The 25,015-nt window shown below is 40.1% G+C and overlaps 1 protein-coding gene across 1 annotated transcript in view; it reads right to left on the bottom strand.

Moving 5' to 3' along the window:
* spag17 (sperm associated antigen 17) overlaps positions 1–25,015 on the bottom strand; it is a 164,571-nt gene that overhangs the window by 55,218 nt on the left and 84,338 nt on the right. The window contains exons 23-29 of the mRNA XM_039743723.1: positions 18,398–18,502; positions 17,624–17,734; positions 17,308–17,519; positions 13,093–13,216; positions 10,620–10,798; positions 9,890–10,025; positions 2,939–3,159 (exon numbers count right to left, since the gene is read on the bottom strand). Coding sequence (XP_039599657.1) covers positions 2,939–3,159; positions 9,890–10,025; positions 10,620–10,798; positions 13,093–13,216; positions 17,308–17,519; positions 17,624–17,734; positions 18,398–18,502 — 1,088 coding nt within the window. The remainder of the gene's footprint in view (positions 1–2,938; positions 3,160–9,889; positions 10,026–10,619; positions 10,799–13,092; positions 13,217–17,307; positions 17,520–17,623; positions 17,735–18,397; positions 18,503–25,015) is intronic.

The raw sequence follows: 25,015 nt of genomic DNA, 5'->3' as shown, positions 1-25,015 counted from the left end.
ACCACACACTCGGCATACGAACAAGCCAGTTTCCCTTTTGGTTTGTACGTGTTCAGTCTCTCCTTGTGTATTTCCTGTGCAGCGAGCAAGCAAGAGAGCGAGAGAGAGCGCGACACACACACACACAGGCGCGCGAGAGAGAGACACACACACACGCATACACAGGAGTGCGAGAGAGACACACACGTGCATTCTATGGTATAATTAACTATATTTGTGCTTAAAAACTAAAAATATATATATATATATATTTACATACAGTTTTTATGGTCTGGAACGAATTCATTGTATTTACATACAATCCTATGGGGAAAATTGCTTCGGGTCACGACCAAATTGGTTTACGACCAGAGTTTTGGAGCGAATTATGGTTGTGAACTGAGGTTCCACTGTACAATACTGGTAGTAAATAGGGTAGTTGTAAATAAAAATAGTAACTTCTACTCCTATTATAAAACATCTAATTTAAATTCAAATGTTATGTAATCAAATCTGTTAAATGAATTTTTTTTCTTTCAGTGCAGATTTTTTTGGCAAATGGATAATTTACAGTTCACTGGTGTACATAAATATTCCCCATTCATATTCAAAGATTTATATGTAAAAAATAATGTGAGATTCACCATTGGGTAGATACCACATCTCTCCTAAAGGTGATATGTTTAAAAGGTTTATTCCAATGTTACAGCAGGCCATTTTATGTCACTAGATCAGCAGTGCTTTTATTTAAAAACCAGCACAGCGAAATTCCTGTTTAGTAAAACTGCACAATGGTATATCCGTCCATTTCAATCACACTGTGCATTAAGGAACCTCAGTTGAACAGATATGCTAGCCCTCACTTCCCTCATTCGCTGCGCTTCCTGTTGTCTTTATACCTCTCGTGGACGGCAAATAACATTATGCCCAGCAACAGACAGATATGGATATTTTGTCATTTTATACATAGAAAGGCTGCAAAGTCCCTTTTCAGAATTTTTTTTTACCTATCTAAATGGTAAAAAAATCATTAATCTACATTCATCCCAATTAATGTCCACTCTATAAACTGAGTAAAACCCTTGTCAGTCTTACAAATGAATTTTGCTCCAAGGGTTAACATTTTAGACTACATCTTTGGCCACTTGTAAACAAAAAGATGTGCTAAGCTGCTGCATATTAGGATACGGGACACATTGACTGTTCATTCTATGGAACGCTTGGTCATACTGCTGTCTCTTGGGGTAGTTTGGCAGCATTTGAGAATAGGAGATGCTGTCTGAAAATGGGCCTTACTACCTACTTATACTTTACTTAATAAACACAGCCAGAACATTTTCAATGTAAACTGCAGAAAATCTGCAGCAGCAAAAACAAGTGAAACGGTTTGTAACATCTACATGCAGAAATAAATGCTATACTGTAATCAATCTAAGACTGCAGAGTGGAGATAAATGAGTAGCACAGAAACAATGTTTTATTATTTATTTATATTTATAACCAGTGAAATAGTCAAACATATTGGCTTTCCCAGCCCCCATGTAAAACAGATAAATCAAAAAAGGGGACTACAAAGAGTGCACTTTACAGGTGACATTTTCCTGGCTCTCAAATCATATGTATGCATGCATATTATCGATCTCATACAACATCACTGATTTGATGTTAGATATCTTTAAAAGTAGTTACCTTTTGCCTATATGACTTGTGTTGTGGTGACAAGGGGTGAGCAGCACAAAATTCTGAAAACAATCTTTTTTTTTTTATGGCTTCCAGGTTAGACAGTGATTGGTTTGTTGCACCAAAATATTATCATCTTAAAGTTACAAAAAATGTGTTACTACATCTCACATCCCCAGACATGCTGGTCCACCACAACCACTGATCTACTCAGCCCTGAGACTTACAAATTCAATTCAATTCATTTTTTTTTTTGTATAGTGCTAAGAATACTGTAACAAATCCAAAGATAAAATGCAATTATCATTTTAACAATTACTAATTAGATAATGCAAACTCATACACAGATTTGTATCTGTATGTAAAACTGATTAACATAAACTGAAGCTAACAATATCTGTCCATTAACATTATTGTTGAACTAAGACCAGTTAGCAATGGATGAGAGGAAAAGAAAAACTCCAGTGAGCAGCACACCTGAAGAAAACAAACCTCTGTAACCTTTATAATGCCATATAATATAATGGCATATAATGACAGCTAGAGCACCAAAAGGACCTCAGCTAACAAAGAGAGAGAGAGAGAGAGAGAGAGAGAGAGAGAGAGAGAGAGAGAGAGAGAGAGAGAGAAAGCGTGCGTGCGCGAGAGAGAGAGCATTTCCTAACAGCTACAGAACCATTCACCCTGAAGATGTTCATTGACTACACTAATTTACAGCCTACTTAAACAGACTGTATGCCAAATGACTCTTTAATACAGACTAAGTATAAAATTATTATTTGTGATGCAATTGGTTGTTGCTATTTTGTTGTGCCTTTAAGGTGTACTGTAAACATAACTTCAGTATCCTCCCTCAGTGTATTTCCAAACATTAAACCTGGTCCATTCGTGGAGTTAATGTTCCCTGCTGGACAAAATGACGAAGTAAATTGGTATGACATTACAAAAAAAAAGGTTTCTCCAAAATCCCCCAGAGTAGCATAATTATACTCTGATCTTCAATCTATATTTCCCTGTGAAAGACTTTGATATATTTAATAATACACCTAAGATAATGGGGGAAAAAATGAAAAACTGATATATAGGAATGTCTAATAACAGATAGATAGATAGATAGATAGATAGATAGATAGATAGATAGATAGATAGATAGATAGATAGATACTTCGAATGAAAAGAAATATATACTGTATATATACAATTCTAATCCTTGTTGTAGCAGTTTGGGTAAATGTGTAAACCACAATTTATTCAAGGCGTGCACTTGAAAATTGCTAACCTCTTTGGTGACTGGATCTGTGGCTTTGAAAGCATTCAAATTCTTCATTTCAATTTTTTCAGAACCCTTTGTTGCTATTCTATGACCAGATGGTGTAGTTGTAAGCAAAGTTACTATTGTCATGTCTTGTGATCCTCCTGTGGCAGGCTTTGCCTCTGAGCCATTAACTTCAACTGGTTCAGCCTTAATGGGGGTGGGATTTGCTTGATGAGAAGATTTTCCTGTAAAAAATAATGACATTTGGACATTCAGAAAATCAACTCTAATCACTTGAAATTAATGTGTAAATATAAAACATGCAGGAGCTAATAAAATAATCATTAAAGAAGCATGTGTAAAGCATGTGTATAAAATTATGATGTGCTAGAAAGGCAGAGAAAGGAATAAACCACAGCTATCCTAATGCTTGAGACCCATAGATGAAAGGGGGTCTATTTAGTTCACAGCTTCTGGTCCTGCATGGCACTCTGAGAAGTGTGACCACACCTAGAAGGCACATACGTCATACAGAGTGATAGCAAGCAACAAGGTAAGAGAGCTAGTTCATAAGAGGGCAGGCTTTAAATTGGGTTAGTCAGAGCAGATCTAAAGTTTCAATGTTGTTCTTTTGATTGTGTCTCCTGTGGCCCAGACATAAGAGGAACTGGGAAAAACTGGGAAAAATTGGGAAAAAAGGAAAATAAAGATGCCTAGAAGCATGTCTGCTTTACCCGTCAAACACTGTGACAGCATTCTTCATTCAATACAGCAAGTAAGGATATCAGTCCTCAAGAAAATCAACATCTTTAGAGAATATTACTAATATCTTTACATGGTTCACACCATTGAAAAGTGAAGTGACCCATTAACTTTAGATGAATCTTGGAAGTGGTCTAACTGAAAACCCTGACCTAGTGTATAGGGTAATAGATTAAGTGCCAGTTTCCTCCAAGAATCAACAAGGTTGTCAGATATCAGAAACTGGAAATAAAATATATCTGTCTGGAATGACAGTTTCAATAGGACCCTGTCTGCTTGTCCTTTAAAAGGTAATTTAGAGAAGGTGCTGTTATCTGTGACCAATAGAGGGCAGGACTATGGTTGTCACATTTTAGCATATTATGACCTATACTCTGATTTAACTCTACACCCTTCCTTTCATCCATCCAACCATTTATCTTTTGTTTTAATACTTTTTATTCTGTTAATGGCTTATAGGACATTGCAGCTCATTCCAGCAACACTTTTGGGTGCAAAGCAGGAACCAGCCCTGGACACGGTGCCACTCCATCACAAAACACAATTAGACACACATAAAAATGAATGTACAGATGTAGATGTAAATATAGAGTTCAGTAAACAGATTGATTTCAGTCAGTTGCACTATGAATCATTTTTATATCATTTAGTTATCTGGTACTTTATCTTTATTTGTGATTTTTAAATTCTTTGTCCTGAGGTCCATTTGTAGAAAATGGAAAAAGAATATTACAAATTATATGTTGTTATTCTGCGGTGCTCCTCCTTGAACCGTCACCTTATCGTGGTGGAGGGGTTTGCGTGTCCCAATGATCCTAGGAGCTATGTTGTCCGGGGCTTTATGCCCTGGTAGAACCACCAAGGAAAACTGGTCCTAGGTGAGGGATGAGACAAAGAGCGGTTCAACAAACCTCCGATGAAGAGCAAAAACTTTGGACAACGTTTTCCCTTGCCGGACGCTGGTCACGGGCCCCCTCTGGAGCCAGGCCTGGAGGTGGGGCTCGATGGCGGCGCCTGGTGGCGGGCCTGCACCCATGGGGCTCGGCCGGGCACAGCCCGAAGAGGTAACGTGGGTCCTCCTCCCCATGGGCTCACCACCTATGGGAGGGGCCAAGGAGGTTGGGTGCAGTGTGAGTTGGGTGGTGGCGGGCGGGACCTTGGCGGTCTGATCCTCGGCTACAGAAACTGGCTCTTGGGGCGTGGAATGTCACCTCTCTGAAAGGGAAGGAGCCTGAGCTAGTGCGAGGTCGAGAGGTTCGGCTAGATATAGTCGGACTCACCTCGACGCACAGCTTGGACTCTGGAACCAATCTCCTTGAGAGGGGCTGGACTCTCTACCACTCTGGAGTTGCCCCGGTGAGGCGCCGAGCAGGTGTGGGCATACTTATTGCCCCCCGACTTGGAGCCTGTGCATTGGGGTTTACCCCGGTGGGCGAGAGGGTGGCCTCCCTCCGCCGGGTGGGGAAGGGTCCTGACTGTTGTTTGTGCATATCGCCCGAACAGCAGTTTGGAGTATCCACCCTTTTGGAGTCTCTGGAGGGTTGCTAGAGGGCATACCTTCTGGGGATTCCCTCGTTTTGCTGGGAGACTTCAATGCTCACGTGGGCAATGACAGTGAGACCTGAGACAGGGATTGGGAGGAATGGCCCCGATCTGAACCCGGCGGTGTTTTGTTATTGGACTTCTGTGCTCGTCATGGATTGTCCATACGAACACCATGTTCAAGCATAAGGGTGTTCATATGTGCACTTGGCACCAGGACACCCTAGGCCTCAGGTCGATGATCGACTTTGTGGTCGTGTCGTGGACTTGCGGCCATATGTCTTGGACACTCGGGTGAAGAGAGGGGCGGAGCTGTCAACTGATCACCACCTGGTGGTGAGTTGGCTTCATGGTGGGGAAGATGCGGTCAGACCTGGTAGGCCCAAGCGTGTTGTGAGGGTCTGCTGGGAGCGGCTGGCAGAGTCCCCTGTCAGAAGTAGCTTCAACTCCCACCTCCGGCAGAACTTCAACCCGTCCCGAGGGAGGTGGGGACATTGAGTCGAATGGGCCATGTTCCGTGCCTCTATTGTTGAGGGGCTGACGGAGCTGTGGCCGCAAGGTGGTGGTGCCTGTCGTGGCGGCAATCCCGAACCCGTTGGTGGACACCGCGTGAGGATGCCGTCAAGCTGAAGAAGGAGTCCTATAGGACTTTTTGTCCTGTGGGTCTCTGGAGGCAGCTGATAGGTACCGGCAGGCCAAGCGAACGCGGCTTCGGTTGTTGCTGAGGCAAAACTTCGGGCATGGGAGGAGTTTGGAGGCCATGGAGAGCGACTTTCGGACGGCTTCGAGGAGATTCTGGTCCACCGTCCGGCGTCTCAGGAGGGAAGCAGTGCAGTGTCAACACCGTATATGGTGGGGATGGTGCGCTGCTGACCTCGACTTCGGGCGTTATGGGTCGGTGGGAGGAGTACTTCAAGACCTCCTCAATCCCACTAACATGCCTTCCAATGAGGAAGCAGAGCCTGGGGACTCTGAGGTGGGCTCTCCCATCTCTGGGACTGAAGTCACCGAGGTGGTCAAAAACTCCTTGGTGGCAGGGCCCGGGGTGGATGAGATCGCCCGGAGTTCCTTAAGGCTCTGGATGTTGTAGGACTGTCTTGGTTGACACGTCTCTGCAACATCGCATGGACATCGGGACAGTGCCTCTGGATTGGCAGACCGGGGTGGTGGTCCCCTCTTTAAAAGGGGACGGAGGGTGTGTTCCAACTATAGAGGGATCACACTCCTCAGCCTCCCTGGAAAAGTCTATTGGGGTTCTGGAGAGGAGGGTCCGTCGGATAGTGAACCTCGGATTCAGGAGGAACAGTGTGGTTTTAGTCCTGGTCGCGGAACAGTGGACCAGCTCTTCACCCTTAGCAGAGTCCTGGAGGGTGCATGGGAGTTTGCCCGACCGGTCTACATGTGTTTTGTGGACTTGGAAAAGGCATTCGACCGTGTCCCTCGGGAATCCTGTGGGGGTGCTCGGGAGTATGGGGTACGGACCCCTGATAAGAGCTGTTGGTCTCTGTACAACCGGTGTCAGAGCTTGGTCCGCATTGCGGCAGTAAGTCGAGCCCGTTTCCAGTGAGAGTTGGACTCCGCCAGGGCTGCCCTTTGTCACCGATTCTGTTCATAACTTTTATGGACAGAATTTCTAGGCGCAACCAGGGTGTTGAAGGGGTTCGGTTTGGTGGACTCAGGATTGGGTCACTGCTTTTTGCAGATGATGTTGTCCTGTTTGCTTCATCAGGCCGTGATCTTCAGCTCTCTCTGGATCTGAGTGTGAAGAGGCTGGGATGAGAATCAGCACCTCCAAATCCGAGAGCATGGTCCTCAGCCGGAAAAGGGTGGAGTGCCCTCTCAGGGTTGGGGGAGAGATCCTGCCCCAAGTGGAGGAGTTCAAGTATCTCGGGGTCTTGTTCACGAGTGAGGGAAGAATGGAGCGTGAGATCGACAGGCGGATCGGTGCGGCATCCGCAGTGATGCGGGCTCTGCATCGGTCTGTCGTGGTGAAAAGGAGCTAAGCCGTAAGGCAAAGCTCTCAATTTACCAGTCGATCTATGCTCCTACCCTCACCTATGGTCATGAGCTATGGGTAGTGACCGAAAGAACGAGATCGCGAATACAAGCGGCTGAAATGAGTTTCCTCCGCAGGGTGTCTGGGCTTTCCCTTAAAGATAGGGTGAGAAGCTCAGTCATTCGGGAGGGGCTCAGAGTAGAGCCGCTGCTCCTCCGCATCGAGAGGAGTCAGATGAGGTGGCTCGGGCATCTGATCAGGATGCCTCCTGGACGCCTCCCTGGTGAGGTGTTCGGGCGTCCAACCGGGAGGAGGCCCCGGGGAAGACCCAGGACACGCTGGAGGGACTATGTCTCCCAGCTGGCCTGGGAACGCCTTGGGATTCTCCCGGAAGAGCTGGAAGAAGTGGCCGGGGAGAAGGAAGTCTGGGCCTCTCTGCTTAAGCTGCTGCTCCCGCGACCCGACCTCGGATAAGCGGAAGAGGATGGATGGATGGATGGATATTCTGCGGTGGGCTGGTGCTCTGCCCGGGGTTTATTTCCTGCCTTGCACCCTGTGTTGGCTGGGATTGGCTCCAGCAGACCCCCATGACCCTGTAATTAGGATATAGCAGGCTGGATAATGGATGGATGGATATATTGTTATTATTCTAATGTTGGCACAATACGGCATTAATGCTGCTGTCTCACAGCTTCAGGAGACTAATGTAGAATCCCAAAGCTCACAGCCTGAAGTTTGGGTTTTCTTATATTACTCTGATTTCCTCCCACACCTCAAATTTTTTGTATTACTGTTAAAGTCAAAATTTGGTAGAATATGGGATGGATGAATATAAAAAGAGACAATTAAGAGGATATGGACAAGGATAATGTGAAGAAGGTAAGCATGTAACCTTTAAAAGACTGGGAGAGAGGAAGGGGTATGTAGTGTAGTGCCATCCCACACCCTTCAATGATAAATAACAGGCACTTTGATTTGGCATATTGTAGCCAGTCATTGTTTGTGTTAGGCTTGTGATAAATTAAATACTGACTCATTATTGTATTTGAACAGGATGGTGGCATGACAAAAGCACACAGGATAAAAGAGTGCAGAGAAATGTGTGGTGAGAAAAGGGGGCATTGATAAATGAGCAGAGGGAAATCCAGCACAGCCCGTAAAGGGCCACGACACTCTATAATTTATAGGATCATGAGAACACTTGCAAAACAAAATGTATAATGCAAGGAGAACCATCACTCACATATGGAGAAAGAGCAAAAATCATGTCAATTAAAGAGAAAACACAGTCGAATGCATAACATCACATTATGTGCAATGCCTTGCAAAAGGTCCATGTCAATATTAGGTATTGCAGATAGCAATTAAACTGGATATCTGTTGATTTGGATGCCTTAATTTCTGTACTGGAAACATTGTAATGTGACAGACAAGCAGACACCTCATATGATTAACAGTATGAGCTCTGAAACAAACAGGCATAAATATTGTTTTACTTCACAACAGAACAGAACTGCTAAATCCTAGTGTGCCTTTCCAAACTTCAACACTGTAAAGGGCCACAGGGAACACCAACAAAATGCAAAATACACATACCAGCACTGGGAGTCACATTTCACCTTACTTGTCCCTCTCCACATACTGTACATGGTCACAGACTGGATTCTATTGCACACCTAACAACTTGCATCCAACTTGTTCCGATCCCCTCTCTCTTTTTTTTTGTGGAAGATGAAATTTAATAAAAGTAAATTTAAAATCAGGGAGAGAATCTGCTTCCTCAATTTAAATGCTTATTCAAAAATGTACAGTAATTGATTAGATCCTGTCAGGTTTTAAAAAAATGTTTTGTACAGATCCTCTAAGTGAGAATTTGATTGTTCTAATTTCAAATAGAATAAATAGATAGAAAAAATTCAAAATTTCAACATCACTTACCCACTGAGGTGAGTTAGGATTCTTCCAGTTGAGCATGACAAGTCTACATGCCAGTGTAGTAAAGGCAATTACGGTTTGTTTGTCCTTCTCCACTTTAAGCCCATCTGGGAGTACACCAAACACAGCTACACACAAGTCATTAGACTTGCTTCTGACTCCTGTGTTCAAGACTGCTGATCGACTTGTAGCCTCTCTTAACTCTGTCCAGCTGCATAGCTAAACCTGGATCCTCACAGCAGCACTTTGGTTCCTCCATTCAACTCCATTTATTTACCTGCAGGCTGCTTCTTGCACTGACATACTACATGCTACTGGAAATGCAGGACCACCAGATAACTGCAGTACATTACCACAAGGTACCAAATGTACAGCTTCTGAAATTTACATTTTTTGCAAGGGACTGCTCATACAGTACTGTGGTGCTATAAATTGCACAATGCAGTTACTCTTTAATTTACATGGTTTTGTGTTGTGACTCCATTTGTGTTTTCTGCTTCCCCTCTAGTTTTATGTTACAACTTTTGTTTGTGGCATAATAACAGTACAGTGACCATTCAATAGCTGTGTGGATTTCTCTTCCAAACAACTGTCACTAGGCCCATTTGTCATTACTGTTTTGAACCGTGCAGTGTTGTTGGTGTACCAAAAAGAATATTTTGATTTGCAACATCATCAAGGTAATCCCCAAGAAGGATCACTAAACATCCCAAACTTTTCAGGTGTTGTTATACCTGTACCTTTTTTATCTGTATCTTCTTTAGAATCTTTCTTTGGTGGTGGTGGTGCAACCTCTTGTGGACTTGGTGCTGGCTCTTCTGGCTGAGGGACAGTGTAATCTGTCCGATGTATTACAGTACCATCAGCAAAAAGAAACTAGAAAACAAAGGGTTAAACAAATTGTGACAGTAACATTTCATAGAAAATTCTTATAGATAAGTGAGACATTTATGGTCACAAAAATATTGTGATATGCAGTCAGCCACTGATGGACTAATGGAAAAACAGAGTACTTTAATTGAGAGGGTTGTAAGAGGTGATTGGTAATTGTAAAGGGTGGGCATACCTCTTAGCAGATGAAGAACAAGGAGATGGTTTAAATGAAAGAGGAGCACAGGGTCCAAGAAGAAAGGAGACAAGGGATAGCAGTAAAGAAGAGCTGTAGTAACAAGTAAAAGAGCAGGATAAAATTTCATGAAAAAAGGGTGTCGAATGGCAAATTAACATAAAAGCAGAGTCTTCCTTTATTTTTTTTTTTTGAAGATGTGCTCCATGCTCTAGAAAACATTGGCATTAGATCACCTTTTGTTACAGTGGTAGGACAAAAGTAAAAAATGAAAACCCTCTAGCAACTGTGAGTCTTTTGTCGTTTCATTACATCAGTTTTTAGTGATGAAGAGTACTGTATTTTATTGTGATTTAAATGAAAAGTGTGGAAAGAAATGGAAATTAAAAACTGATTTTGTTTACCTGTATGGATCCATCTCTCATGCATCTGATTACAGTTCCTTCACTTGTAATGACTCTTGACAACTCTTCTATTACAGTGAGTGGCTTTCTCTCTAACCGATAAGATGTGTTGTCTTGCATGGGATATTTCTGCCTAACAAGGATTTTGTTAGAAATTTGCATGTTCTCGTACTGTATACCTGAAAGCAACAGTTACGTTGTGAAAACAGTTAAGTTCCAAGTAATTTTTAAGCCATTGATTACATTTTTAGCACAATTCACAATGTCAGAGTTTTCTCAAAACAAACAAAAATATACATTACAGTCAGCTTCCTGCCTTTTACTCTTTGAATACACACATTACATAACATTACCCAATCTGCTTAATATAATTCTGGGTCACAGAGTGCCAGATCCTATCCCAGCAGCATCAGGTGGATATAAAGAGTGCTGTGCAACAGTTTGCTCTAAGTTTACTAATTTGCACATAGTGATGGTCATGGCCAGGTCTCTTGGAGAACTTCTGATAAAGTCTGTAGGTCTTTAATGGACCTCATTCAACATCATCAGACTCACACTGGATGCTGATCTCAGGGAGCTCTTAGAGATACACACATGGTGAATCTAAAACTGCCAAACAACTTGAGAACAATTCATGTTCTATTGAATGTGTCGCTGGTGTGAGGGGTGTTGTCATGTTTTGCTGTAGGAACTGCCTGTCCCTGTGCCCTTGCCTACACCTTTAATGCATGACTTGTCTCTTGCCATTGTTCTTGTAAGTTGTGGAGTGTTATCAGTTATTATACAGCTATTAGCTATAATTCATAAATCTCATTTTGTTCCTGTCACAAAACAATATTAAATTATTGCAACTAGTTTAATTCTGCTTTCTCATAAGTACCTGTTAGTTCATATTTTGAAATTTTGTTTATCTCCAGTGTTGTTTCTGCTTTTGCTAATGTTTCTCCTATATATATGTGTTTCAAACTCCTTATCAGCATTTTGTCTGAATTTTACCTGCTTCTTGGTTTTGTTTTTGAAATGATCAGCATGTCTGATTTTTTTTTTTTTGTATTCTCTGGCCATACATGGCTGTATCAAGTCAATCTTTAAACAAAGCTACCACAAGGCAAACATTGAATGTGCCCATTAATCCCCAGCTTACTAGAAAGAATGGGCAAATCAAGATGCTAAAGTCTCAGTGCAGGTTAATGAAGCGAATGTATTGCAATTGTTGACATATGGATGGCTGGCGTAGATTATTGATTTTGGTCATGGCACAGGTTTAATGTTCATGTCTGTGCTACAAATCGTCCCAATTTAGTGATCCTTTATACATACATTTTCTTCATCTTCAACAGGATGATGGACTTAAGGACTTCTTTGAAGTGATTCCTTTTTGCCCTTCACTGCTGTTTGCCTGGTGAATCATGTGTTTGTAAGCAACAGGTGGAAGTTGCCACTTCTTAGTCAACAACCAAAATTAATGACATGGACAACATGAACAGTAGTGTAGGATCCCAAAATTGATCATTTATGTCTGCAGAATGTAGACAATGGCTTTGAAAGAATCCTTCCTGTAGGTTGATATATGATGGAACTTAAATACTTGGGCTAATTCAACAGCTGTGAAGATTCACTATTAAAGTACAGTATGTTATACTCGGTGCAATAAAGTCCAGTGCTCTAGATATATCTTGTCTTGTCAAGTTTCACTTGAAGATAATGTACAACAGTTCCCTTCAAGTTTAAATATTTTGCACATGGTCATGTCTCTTGGAGAACTTGTGATAAATCATGTAGGTCTTCAATAAGCCTCATTAAACATTATCCAACTCATATAGAGTCCATGGAGTAAAACATTCTTCCTTGCAAATTTGAACTAATAACAGAAAGACATTTGTGCTTTTAAGAATAATTAATTTCTGAGTAAAAATGAGGATTTCTTTCAATATGAGTTCCAGATAAAAGAATGAATAATAAGTATTATGTTTAAAAGCTCTTTAGACTTGAGAATACTCTCAATATATTAACCAGATTTCGTCACAAAGTATTTTAATTGTACTTTGCTTTTCGATTATGAAACTGGAAATTATTATTGTTATGCACATGATTACATAATTCTTGCTATTGTTCCCTCACTAGACTACTAGCATCCTGGGTCCAGAGTTTGTGCTTAGTTGCTTTTTGTTTGTATTTCATCTGCTCTTCTCTTTCTTATATGGACTTTTCTATATTTAAAAAATGTGCAAGAGTTTACATTGTCACGGTGTGTGTGTGTTACAATTACAAGTTACAATTATTTCCATTTTTTTCACAACTGGAGCACAGAGAGGTTAGGGAACATAATTAGGTACACACCGTGAGTCAAAGACAGGAAATGAACCAAAAGTTTGTGACTTAAGAGTCGTGCACTTTAAATGCTACACAATACTGACTACCTAAAATAAAAAATTCTTATATCCTTAAAAATTTCAACACAAACTAGACTGACCTAATGAAGACTCCGTAATATAGTTTACTAATAGTCCATTGGGAGTGCACACATTCAGGGTCTGGAAAGCTGGTCCTAGTAAACTATCATCTGTGGCTTCTGTAGGTGTAGTATCATCTATTACCTGCAATAAATCAGAGATGACCTACAATGAAACATATTTGTAAAAGAAAATAAATAAATAATATATATAAATACGTAAATATGTATTTATATTTATAAATATAAATATATATATGTACACACACACACATTTTATGAAATTTACTACACTTTTAATAAAATTGGCCACGATGCACAATGACATATGAATTGAGAGCAGTCCAAATTTCCCAGAAAATATAACAAAGCAAATGTAAAAGTATTACTACTACCATAACATTATCAAACCAGCATAATCCAGTTCGGGGTCAAATCCTATGGTGCCAGTACTGGGTTCAAGGCAGGAATAAGCCCTGTGCAGATGGTCAGTTTATTGCAGAATACTACCATGTATGAGACTTCACATTTATTAACATTAAACTTACTCTGCCATGTATATACCTAAATTTTAAATTTGTCCAATTTCACTTGCAAATACTTTAATGAAGGTATATAATGTATGTAGTAATTAACTTAAATTATAGCAATTTACAAATTTAAGAGTTTGCTTTATATATAATTTTCTCTAGTATAAGAGTCTGATGATCTGAATTAATGCCCAAAACTACCAGGACAGTTCCTGTAATTGAGAAAATACAATCACAAAACAAATCACCTGCACCATAATTACTATTTTTTTGCATTTCAGTCAATTCTGGACTTATTTATACGTCATCCAGAATATGTGCCACTTATAGAGCTAAACTGCTCAAACAATAGAATGTAAAATTCAGATTAAATAATAGCCATCTCCCCAGTGCTACCTGGAGTTTTTCTTCCCTCATAAAACCCTAGCATGTTAGTAAAACAACACCTCTATAATATGCAAACTGTTTGTTTGTCTTAGTTAGGAGATCCGGGTTCACTTCCCAGGTCCTCCCTGCGTGGAGTTTGCATGTTCTCCCCGTGTTTGCGTGGGTTTCCTCCGGGTACTCTGGTTTCCTCCCACAGTTTAAAGACATGCAGGTTAGGTGCACTGGCGAGTCTAAATTGTCCCTAGAGTGTGCTTGGTGTGTGTGTGTGTGTCTGTGCCCTTTAATTTAAAGTTGAAGAGAAAAAAATCACAACCAGTTCAATTATACTAGAAGTCCAATTTCAGGCAAGAGTTGCTTCCAGATTTTAAATAAATTGGAATATAAAAAGAGTATCTGATAACTATAGGGCTGATTTCAGGAAACACTGATAAAATGCATTAGAGTCCATTTAACAGTAGGCCATGCATACATGCACACTTCATGCTATCACATAAATGCTTACTGTAAATAATAAAAAAACAGATGTGGTAGTGATGATGATAGTCTGCCCTCTGTTTGCATGCATAGAGAATTTAGTTAAAGCATATGATGAAGGAATCTCTTAATACTGCCTATAGATACAGTAATCTAACATTAAAAGTTCAACTGTACAAAGAGTTTGTTTGAACAGCCCAGCAGCACATTACTGTTCACGGCTGGCATTTTAGAAGTGAATTAGTTATCATGTTGCTACAATACTAAAAAATTACTACGTCTGAAGTGTTACCTATGTTGTGCTTTTTTCTATCCTGTAAGAAAGGCACTATATTGTGCCCAACCCGACACCGATTGGACACGTGAGGCACCTGTAAAATAAACACTCTTTTATTTTTCTTCAGCTGGAGGGCACGTCTACCCCGTAATCCCTCCAGCCACAAAACAATCTCAAGCACAAATAAACACACAAGCACTATCCTCTATCTCTTCTTCATCCACTTCCACCTCCACCTCCACCTCCACCACCACCACCACCACCACTCCTCCTCCTCCTCCTCAGCAAGCTTCGTCGTCCTCCTCCTCCTGATTCTGGCTCTTGAGTAGTGGCTGCAAGCTTTTTTTGTAGCCCTCCCAGAAGTGCTCCAGGTGGTAATTGGCCTAATTAGGCTGCACTTCCAGGTGTGGCTGCATTCCAGCCCACAGAGGCTCATTAAGCTGTGCAGCTCCTCCGGGTGGTGGCCACGGAGCCCAACAGGTCTGAGCCCTGAAGTCCCACACCTGTAGCCCCAAAGTACGTCCTGGGGACGTAGAGTGCATCCCATGGCTGCTCCCCCGGATCCAGTGTGGAAGCGGAATCCCGGCCGAGCATGGGACCCGGCCGCCCATCACAATCCACTTATTTTTCTTAACCTGTTTAGTACAATAAAGCTTCTCCAAAAGCCATAACCCTCATAGCATTATCAGGTACAAGACATAAACCAACAATGGAAGGAAAGTCAGTCCATCACAGAAAAATACTCACATACATAAACACGGTCACACTATATTCATTCTTGCAAGGGGAAAATCAGTCTTACATATAATACCCAACTCAAGAAAAGCTGGATGATATGGAAAATGCAAAAAAAAAAAACAAAATATAAAGCAGTAATTTTGAAATTCTTTTTTCACTTGTAATCCATCACAATCAGTACAAAGACAAGATATTTAATGTTTAGTCTGGTCAATTTCATATTTTTTCGTAAATACACATCCATTCTTGCTGTTGAGGGCCAGCAAACATTACAAAAAAAAGTTGAGCAGGAGCAATTTAGGGCCAATAATAAGTTAAAAAAAGTAAATAATAATGTGAGTAGAAACAGATGTTTAACAGGTAATTGTAATCATGCTTTGGTATAGAGGCCTAGTCCTTTAAAAGAAAAGATGGGTCGAAAATCACCAATTTTCTCACAAATATACGGAAAATCATAAAAAAAATTAAAAAGCAATGTTTCTCAAAGAAAAAGAAAGATAGGAAGGGATTTGGGTATTTCACCCTCAACAGTGCATAATATAACTAAGTGATTTGTGGAATCTGGAACAATTTTAATGAGTAAAGGGCAAGGGTGCAAGGTTAAGCTGACTGCCCTTGATCTCCGATCCCTTAGATGACACTGCAAAAAGAACCATCATTCACCAATAAATGATATAACAAGATGCGTTCAGGAGTATTTTAGTAAACCTTTATCAAACAACACAATATGTAGTTACATACACAAATGCCAGTTGCAGCGGTACCAGGCAAAAGGGAAGCTGTATTTTAGCAGTGTGCAAAAGTGCCATCAACTTCTCTGTACACAGAGGCATCTGGGATGGACACAGTGGAAACATATATTGTGGATGGACAAATCAATATTTCAGGTCTATTTTGAAAGATATGCATGTTGTAACCTCCACACCAAAGAGGATGCCAGCTAAAAGTCCAGATACCAGTGTCTGTAATGGTACGGGGTTGTGTCAGTACCCAGGGCAAGGTTAAATTGCACTTTTGTAAAGGCACCAGTAATGGCAAAATTTACATCCATGAAGTACTATGCATATTTCAGCAAGACAATGAAAAACCATATTTTGTACGCATTACAAAAGCATGGGTGCATAGGAAGAAGGTACAGTTGCTTGCAGTACTAATCTGTCCCTAACTAAGAATGTGTAGTGCATTTTGAAATGGAAAATGCGACAGTGAAGACCCCATACAGTTGCATACCTTAAGACTTGTTTTCAAGAACAATTGGACAAAATTACACCCAAAACTCTCAATAAATTGGTGTCTTTAGTGCCTAAACATTTATTATCTATTTTGAGAAAGAAAGGTAACATTACAAAGTGGCAAACTTTTTTACTGTCCAAACATTTTTTGGAAGATATTCCAAGTATCAAAATCAAAATAAGTATTTTTTTTAAAAAGCAATAAAATGCATTAGTTCTAACATCAGTTATTGGGCTGCTATATTATTTTCAGGTCAAATATCATTTACTATTGTTTATTGATCATTGCTTTCTGTTTTTATTTTCTTTTTCCATACTTTCCCAACTTTTACTGTGTTGGGGTTGTACATGCCTTTTGAGTATGGGAAGAAACTGAACACTAGTTGAACACCAACATCAACACAAGTAGAACTTGTAAACCCCATACAACTGCAGTAGACCTTATGTACTGTGCCACTATTCCGACTGTTTGAATTCTTGAGCAAAACAAATTAATTCACTGGATCAGAGATAAATGCAGATGTTGTTGTTACTCTGAGTTTTATTGAAATAACTGAATTACGAAAATACATATAGTTTTACTGAAAGCAAAACCTACCTGTTCTTCGCATTTGATAGGTTCTTCTACTACTGGGGGTGTCGGAGCACCGCTTTTTCCCTTTTCACCTTTAGGGGAACGGGAAGATTTTAACTTTGGAGATTTGCCTCGTATTACTGGTGTTGTAGGAGTTACAGGCTGAGAGGGAGTAGGAGAAACCATCTGGACAGAGGGGATGTTCAGCATTGACTCTAAATTGGGATCTTTTTCCACTGTATCAAAACAAATAAATACATTTTTATCACATTTTGAAAAAAATCAGTACGAGACAGTCAACATTACTTTATTTGCTGTTATAAACTAGCAATATTTGTACCTTTGCATTCCCCTGAGGAGCCATAATTACTAAAAGAAAGGTGAATTCCATTTTCTAAAACAGCTGAAAATGATCCAAACTTGCTGACACATCTCTTCTCCTTCTTCACTTCTAATAGGAAGACAAGATATCTTTAATCTTGATCAATTACTCTCTACGTATTTACAAGGAACAGTGAGCTGCATGAAATTGAGTTAAATACAAGATAAGAAAATTAAGTAGATACTTTATGATGGTGCTTTATGTGAGATGTGACATTAAGTAAAGACTCCTTGAGGATGAATAATGAAAAATAACCTTGTGAATGCAAATATAAATTTGGCGACTCAGAACAGTTATGATGCTTCACATACCATATTTATTTTTTCTCAAAAGGTCATGACAATTCATTTATGACACACAGTCTACACATTTCACTACTTCTTGCCTTAGCCATCACAAGTGAACCCAGGTGAAGCGTTGTATGACTCAGGGTGTATTTTTGATTTCACTTGGAGCCACAAGTATTTCTTTTCCTTCTGAAGCAACACAGATCAGGGCTGGCATTTAGATGACCATTCACTCTAAAGAACTATAACACGATCTGACAAAGACATTCCTCAATGCATGTATTTTATATTATAAACTATTATAATGAACAACTTTCACTACATAATCATACCTGAAAAGTGTTGTAAATTTATAGTCTGAGAGACAAATACATAAAATGAAATGTGAAAATGGGAAAGGAAATGTACATTATCACATAATAAAAATATTATTAAACTGACTTACCATCCTCAGGTGCACTTTTACTTTCAGCATCCTTCTGTGGATCAATGATGTGTATATAAAATGAGTGTCCATCAATCATTACTGTAAAGTCAATTAATGATAAACCTAAAGCAAAAAAGTACTTTTGATTAGATTAAACAGTTACAGCAGCAAAAGTATTCTTTTTTGGTATCTAAAGTTTATAAAATAACCAAATGTATTGAAATGACATTGCCAAACTCAGTATAATTCAGAATGATGAGAGCCTGTGGCCTATCCATGTAGCTCTGTGTGCAAGGGAGGAAACAACTGAGACAGGGCACCAGACTATAGCAGTGTCCACTTACACACATCCACACAGGAGTCAGTCTAGAGCTGCCAATTAAACTAACTTGCATGTCTTAGGGACGTAGCAGGAAAACTAGAACACCCAGAAGAAAACCTACTCAAACACAGGGAGAAGACACAAACTCCATGTGGACAACATCCAGGTATGGGATTCAAACACAAGATCATGAAGCTGTCAATGCTACACTGTGCCACTTTGTTCTTGACTAAATGTACTTTTTAAACATTTTATATCTTTATGAAAGTTAAGATCACATATTTTGATCTATACATTCAGGATATAACTGTATCTAGCAGACAATGAAGAAATGAAACACATATTAAAGAGATTTAAAGATACAGTATGTCTCAAAAATATTCACATATATCAATAATGCATACATCTACGCAGATGCTCCTTGCAGACTTGGTTCCTGCCTTGCACCCGGTGGTACCAGTTTTAATGTTATTATGAGGGGGAGTCCAACTAAAGTTAGAAAATGGGATTTATCAGAAAATGGAATGAACCTTAACAAAACTGATAATGCCATTTCTCAATGTAGTGTCCACCCTTCTCAATGCACTTGCACCACCTGCCTGGAAGTGGCTGGATTCCACCAGAACAAAAGGTTTTGTCATGTCCTCACTACCACTCGTGCACTGCTTTCTTCACGTTGTCATCTGTCTTGAATCCTAAAAGGTGGAAATCACACAGTGCCAAATCTGGCGATTAAGGAGGATGTGGCAATTCCTCAAACTTCAGTTTCTCCAGATAAGCCTTAGTGTTCTTAGCAGTGTGTGGGTAGGTGGGTATTGTCTTGCAGCAAAAGGACTCCTTGAGACAGCAGTCCCCGCCGCTTGTATTGAATAGCAGGCTTCACATTGGTCTCCAGCAAGTCACAGTAACTTGTACTAGTGAGTGTAGTACCCCTTGGCATACAGTGTTCGACAATAACTCTGGTGCACAAGTGGTTGCGAGGACAAGACAAAACCTTTTATTCTGCTGGAATCAAGACACTTCCAGGCAGGTGGCACAAGTGCATTGAGAAGGGCAGAGACTACATTGAGAAATTATATTATCAGTTTTGTTAAGGTTTGTTCCATTTTCTGATGAATCCCATATTATAACTTTAACTTGACTCCCCCTCGTAGTAACATAGAATTAAATAAAAATAACATTAAAAAAGTTATAGAGTAGGTATTCTCTTAGGGTTGCATCTGTCCACTTCCTGCACTGGTGTCTCTACCATTTGCCCTACCTGGGCATGCGGTACATATATAGGACCTAAAGTAAACTAAATCAACATACTAGCATAGGTTTTACGCTCCGTTTAGGGTTCTGTCAGTGTTTTGTGACACATTTTCACCTTTCCAACCTCTTAAAAACTGTGAAACCCGTTCGCGTTGGTGATTACTGAGATTACGTTGCGCACTTGCTTGTGAATTTGTTGAGCTAAAAGCTTATTAGCTTTCTCTGCATGTTCATAGTAATGATGTCTGGATTTATAGATTAGTTGTTCAGTTTCTTTAGTTGTCAAGAGGTTTAATTCTGAATGTAGAGCCTGCCTTTTCCTATGTAGAGTCTCGCTTGGTAGTCTGGCGTGTTCTTCATCTATTTTAGTAATTTCGCTTTTTATCTCTGCTACTTTCTTGGCTTCGGATTTTTTTCTGTGGAAGATATGAGATAATCTGTCCTCCTAAGAAGGCCTTGAGAGTTTCCCAGAGTATTCCTGCAGAGATCTCGGGGGATGTATTTGTCTCTAGAAAGAATTTGAGTTGTTTGGATATAAATTCCGTACAATTCTCGTCAGCTAATAGAAGCGGGTTGAGGCCATCTCTTGGGGTGAGTGTATGGGGCTTAGTAATTTTAGCTCCAAGACCATAGGTGCATGGTCCGAAATAACAATAGCATCGTATTTGCAAGATTTAATCATAGGAAAGAACTAATTGTCTATAAAGAAGTAATCAATCCTTGAGTAGCAATGATGTACTGGTGAGTAGAAAGAATATGTTCTTGAATTTGGGTTTAAAAACCTCCAGGGGTCTGATAAGTTGTGATCAGTTATAAACTTTGTAATTATCTTTGCGGTGTTAGATGCCGTTCCCCTGTGGAAAAAGTCCTATCTAAAAGTGTATTTAGAACACAATTAAAGTCCCCAGCCATTATAACTTTATGAGTGTTCAGATTGGGAATGGATGAAAATAAATTTTGTATAAATTCCTTATCATCAACATTAGGTGCTGTGAACAATACCCGGGCACAGACAGGCAGACATGTTGTAATCCACCACCACACGTTTATTTACAATTCTATATACAAGATTAAAGTGCACACAAAACCCCCAAAAGTCCCCAAAGGGCATCCACCCTTCGATTCCTCCTGTCACTCTGGGACGCCCTGACGATCTGAGTCTCCTTACTGCGTAAAAAGAGACTCCTTCCCGTCTGCGTCCCTGTAGAGCGGCGCGAGACTGCTGCCGACTCGGGGCGGAGGGCGCTAGGACCTGGGGCACTCAACAGCCCGTGTCCTGCCAGCCCCCTCGCTGTCTCTCCCCTCATCTCGCGCCCAGCCCAAAAAAAAAAAAAAGATTATTGCACTTAAAATATATATATATAGTCTTCCACAATCTTAGTGCATTAGGATGCTACATCCAGATAATAAAGCCGGGGGATGGGGTTAAAAATGTGTCCAGAATAAGAATAATGAGTCTTAATGCAATAATAGCAATAACAATAAACCAAAGGTATGATATTGAACAGTCTCATTTAGGGTAGAGATGAAATAATTAGCTAATAAAAAAAGAGAAAAAAAAAGAAAAAGAGAAAACAGAAAAAGTAATTAAGCACAATAAAACATAAACAGATAGCGCCCTAGTAATACTAAGTAATAATGAGAATATATGAGAATATATGCTGATAAAAACCCGTATTTTAAACAAATAGATCAGACAGTAGATTATTAATCCTTGCTATATCATTAACCGCCATGATTCACTATTATGTATCAGAATAGTCCCGGGATCAGCTTTCTTAATTCCTTTTCTGCTTCTTCCTTGCTAGCGAAGACATAGAATTGACCCTGCCATTCCACTTTCAGTTTTGCCGGATACAAGAGGCTGTATTTGACGCTGGCTTGCCGTAACCTCTCTTTAATGTTGTAGAAGGCTGCGTGTTTAGTAGCTGTTGCTGGAGAGAAGTCAGGGAAGATATGAATGTGGTTACTTTCATATATAACATCTTCCTTGTTTCTGAGGAGTGCCATCACCTCTAGCTTAAATGATAATCTTTCAAAACAAATTATAAAAGATCTGGGTCTAATGGTGTTTGATCTGCGTACGCGGTAAGCCGCTGCTATCCCAGATTCTGCTTTAAAGTTGTCCCCGATTATTTTAGAAAGAAGTTCAGCTGCGAATTTCACAGGGTTTGAACTTTCTCGATTCTCAGGCAGACCTTTAATTCTGACATTATACCTTCTGCTTCCATCTTCCAAAGCAGCCAGTCTGTCTCCGAGTTTTTTGCATTCAGAGCTGACATTTACTGCTTTTTCCTCGGCACTGGCAGCTAAATTTTCGGCTATTTCAATCCGAGTCGTGAATGTCTCCTTGAGATCCTCCAATTGATCAGTAAGCATGCTCAGTTTAACCGAGTTTTCCTGAATGTGCTCTTCAATTTTACCCATCACCTGTCGCAGCTCAAGTTGCATCTCCTGTCGCAGCCTTTCATTTGCCTGTTGCAGTCTTTCATTTGCCTGTTGCAATTCCTGTCGCAGCCATTCATTTGCCTGTTTCAACTCCTGTGTCACCTCCTGTCTCAGTTTTTCATTTGCCTTTACCCTTGTTTTCTCATTAGCCTTCTCGCTTTTCTTTATATCTTGCATGAGCTCAGCGAACATCACCTGCAGTTTAGACATTTCAATTGTGCTTTCTTGTACCGTAGATGAAGTAGCCGGTGTCCCCACTGCTCCCGGCTCATGTGGAGTAATTGAAGCTGCGGAGTGCAAGGCCTTTTCCAGTTTCAGGTGATCTTTTCTGATCAGCGAGCTATCGAGATCTGCACTCATGATCGTACCTTCACTCCCCTTTTTGCTCTCAGCCGACGACGATGTAGCAGACCGTGGTCCCGAGGAGTCTGTACTTTCGCCCATCTGATCCAGGTCTGTCTCTACAAGGCCGTATCTTGAACTAGGGCTTGCTGATCTTAGCTTGGGTGTAGCTTTAGTTTTCGATTCTTTAGGACCACCTTTCTTGTTGGCCATGTTTATATATGCTTACATATATTGTAGCAGTCCCTCTTGGGTTGAATAAATACAGGATATCTCAGGATAATAAGCAAATAATACGAAAAATAACACCGCTGCTAGCGGAGCTCCACTTAAGATGTCTATCTCTCGCATCGGACGAGACCAAATAAAAAAAAAAAGTCGAACACAAAAATATAATGCACACTTTCAGAGACTACTATACAGTAGATCCCTATATACTACTGAGTTTAAAGATGACAATACACAATCTAATGCATTTCTGGATACATTACAGATACCACAAATAGACACTTTTAGTGCGAATCAACTGAATAAACCTCTGGTGTTACCAGAATTACTAGATGCTATAAAGTCACTCCAAGGTGGGAAAGCAGCAGGCCCTGATGGCTACCCTGCAGAATTTTACAAGAAACTCCTATTAGCAACATTTACAGAAGCCAGAGATAACCAATCTCTTCCTCAAACCTTTTGCCAAGCACTAATCGCCGTTTTTCCAAAACAAAATAAGGACTTATTACAATGTGCATCATACAGACCAATTTCACTTCTGAATAACGACGTTAAAATACTCTCTAAAATCATAGCTAGAAGGATGGAAAAAGTGCTCCCCTTGGTAATATCACAAGACCAAACCGGATTTATTAGGGGCCGACACTTATCTTCAAATCTTCGACACCTGTTTAATATAATATACTAACCAACTTAATCAAACACCCCAGAAATATTATTATCATTGGATGCATAAAAAGCATTCAACATGATTGAATGGAAATACCTTTTTACTACATTGGAGAAGTTTGGGTTTCGCCCGAACATTTGTGCGTGGATTAAATTACTGTATACTAACCCTACTACTTTAAACTAGAACGTGGTACTAGACAAGGATGCCTCTTGTCACCACTGCTGTTTGCGATTGCCATTGAACAACTGGCAATACATTGTCGAAATACTGAGCAGATAAAGGGGATTAGCAGAGAAGGACTGGAACAGAAAATTTCATTATATGCAGATGATATGGTACTGTATATATCGGACCCAGAAAATTCTGTGCCTGCAGTCTTAGCAGCACTCACAGAATTTCAAAAGATCTCCAGTCTCAGAATTAATCTGAATAAAAGTGTACTCTTTCCAGTGAATTCTCAAGCATATAATATTAGATTAGACACCCTACCTTTTATCATTGCAGAACAGTTTAAATACCTAGGGGTAAATATCACAAGTAAACATAAAGCTCAATATCAACAAAAGTTTGCCGTCTGCATGGAAAAAATTAAACAAGACTTGCATAGATGGTCAACCCTTCATCTCACACTAGCTGGAAGAATTAACACTGTTAAGATGAATATTCTTCCTAAGCTCCTTTTTTATTTCAAAACATTCCAATATACATTAATAAATCATTCTTTAGGCAATTAGATTCAACAATAACCTCATTTATTTGGAATTCAAAACATCCACGCATCAAAAGAGCGACCCTACAAAGACAAAAGGCAGAAGGCGGCATGGCTCTACCTAACTTTCAGTTTTATTACTGGGCAGCAAATATACAGGCGATAAGAACCTGGACACAAATAGAAGAATATACACAAGCTTGGTCCGCAATAGAAGTAAAATCCTGCAGTACTTCTTTGTATTCCTTGCTCTGTGCTCCAATAAATACACATTATCGGCAATATACAAATAACCTAATTGTGCTCCACTCACTTAGAATCTGGAACCAATGTAGAAAGCATTTTAAGACGGAGAAGCTTCTATCTGTGGCACCTCTGCAAGAGAACCACCTCTTTCAACCTTCATAAACATATGCAGTTTTTAATATCTGGAAATATGGAATTAACTTGCTTAGAGATCTTTATATAGACAATGTCTTTGCATCCTATGAACAATCACATTCCAAATTTAACATTCCAGCTATACATTTCTTTCACTATTCTTCCAGATTTTCCTCATCTTGCACCCTCTTCCATGCTGGAAAAAATATTGCTCAATCTCAAGTAAAATCATTTTACAGTCCCTCCCTTTCAAAGATCCAAGAAAAGGATCAGATATCA

This window comes from Polypterus senegalus, chromosome 2 (assembly GCF_016835505.1).
Source record: "Polypterus senegalus isolate Bchr_013 chromosome 2, ASM1683550v1, whole genome shotgun sequence".
NCBI classification, from domain to species: domain Eukaryota; kingdom Metazoa; phylum Chordata; class Cladistia; order Polypteriformes; family Polypteridae; genus Polypterus; species Polypterus senegalus.
Note: the sequence above shows the minus strand (reverse complement) of the source record. Positions and strands in the feature narration are given on the sequence as shown.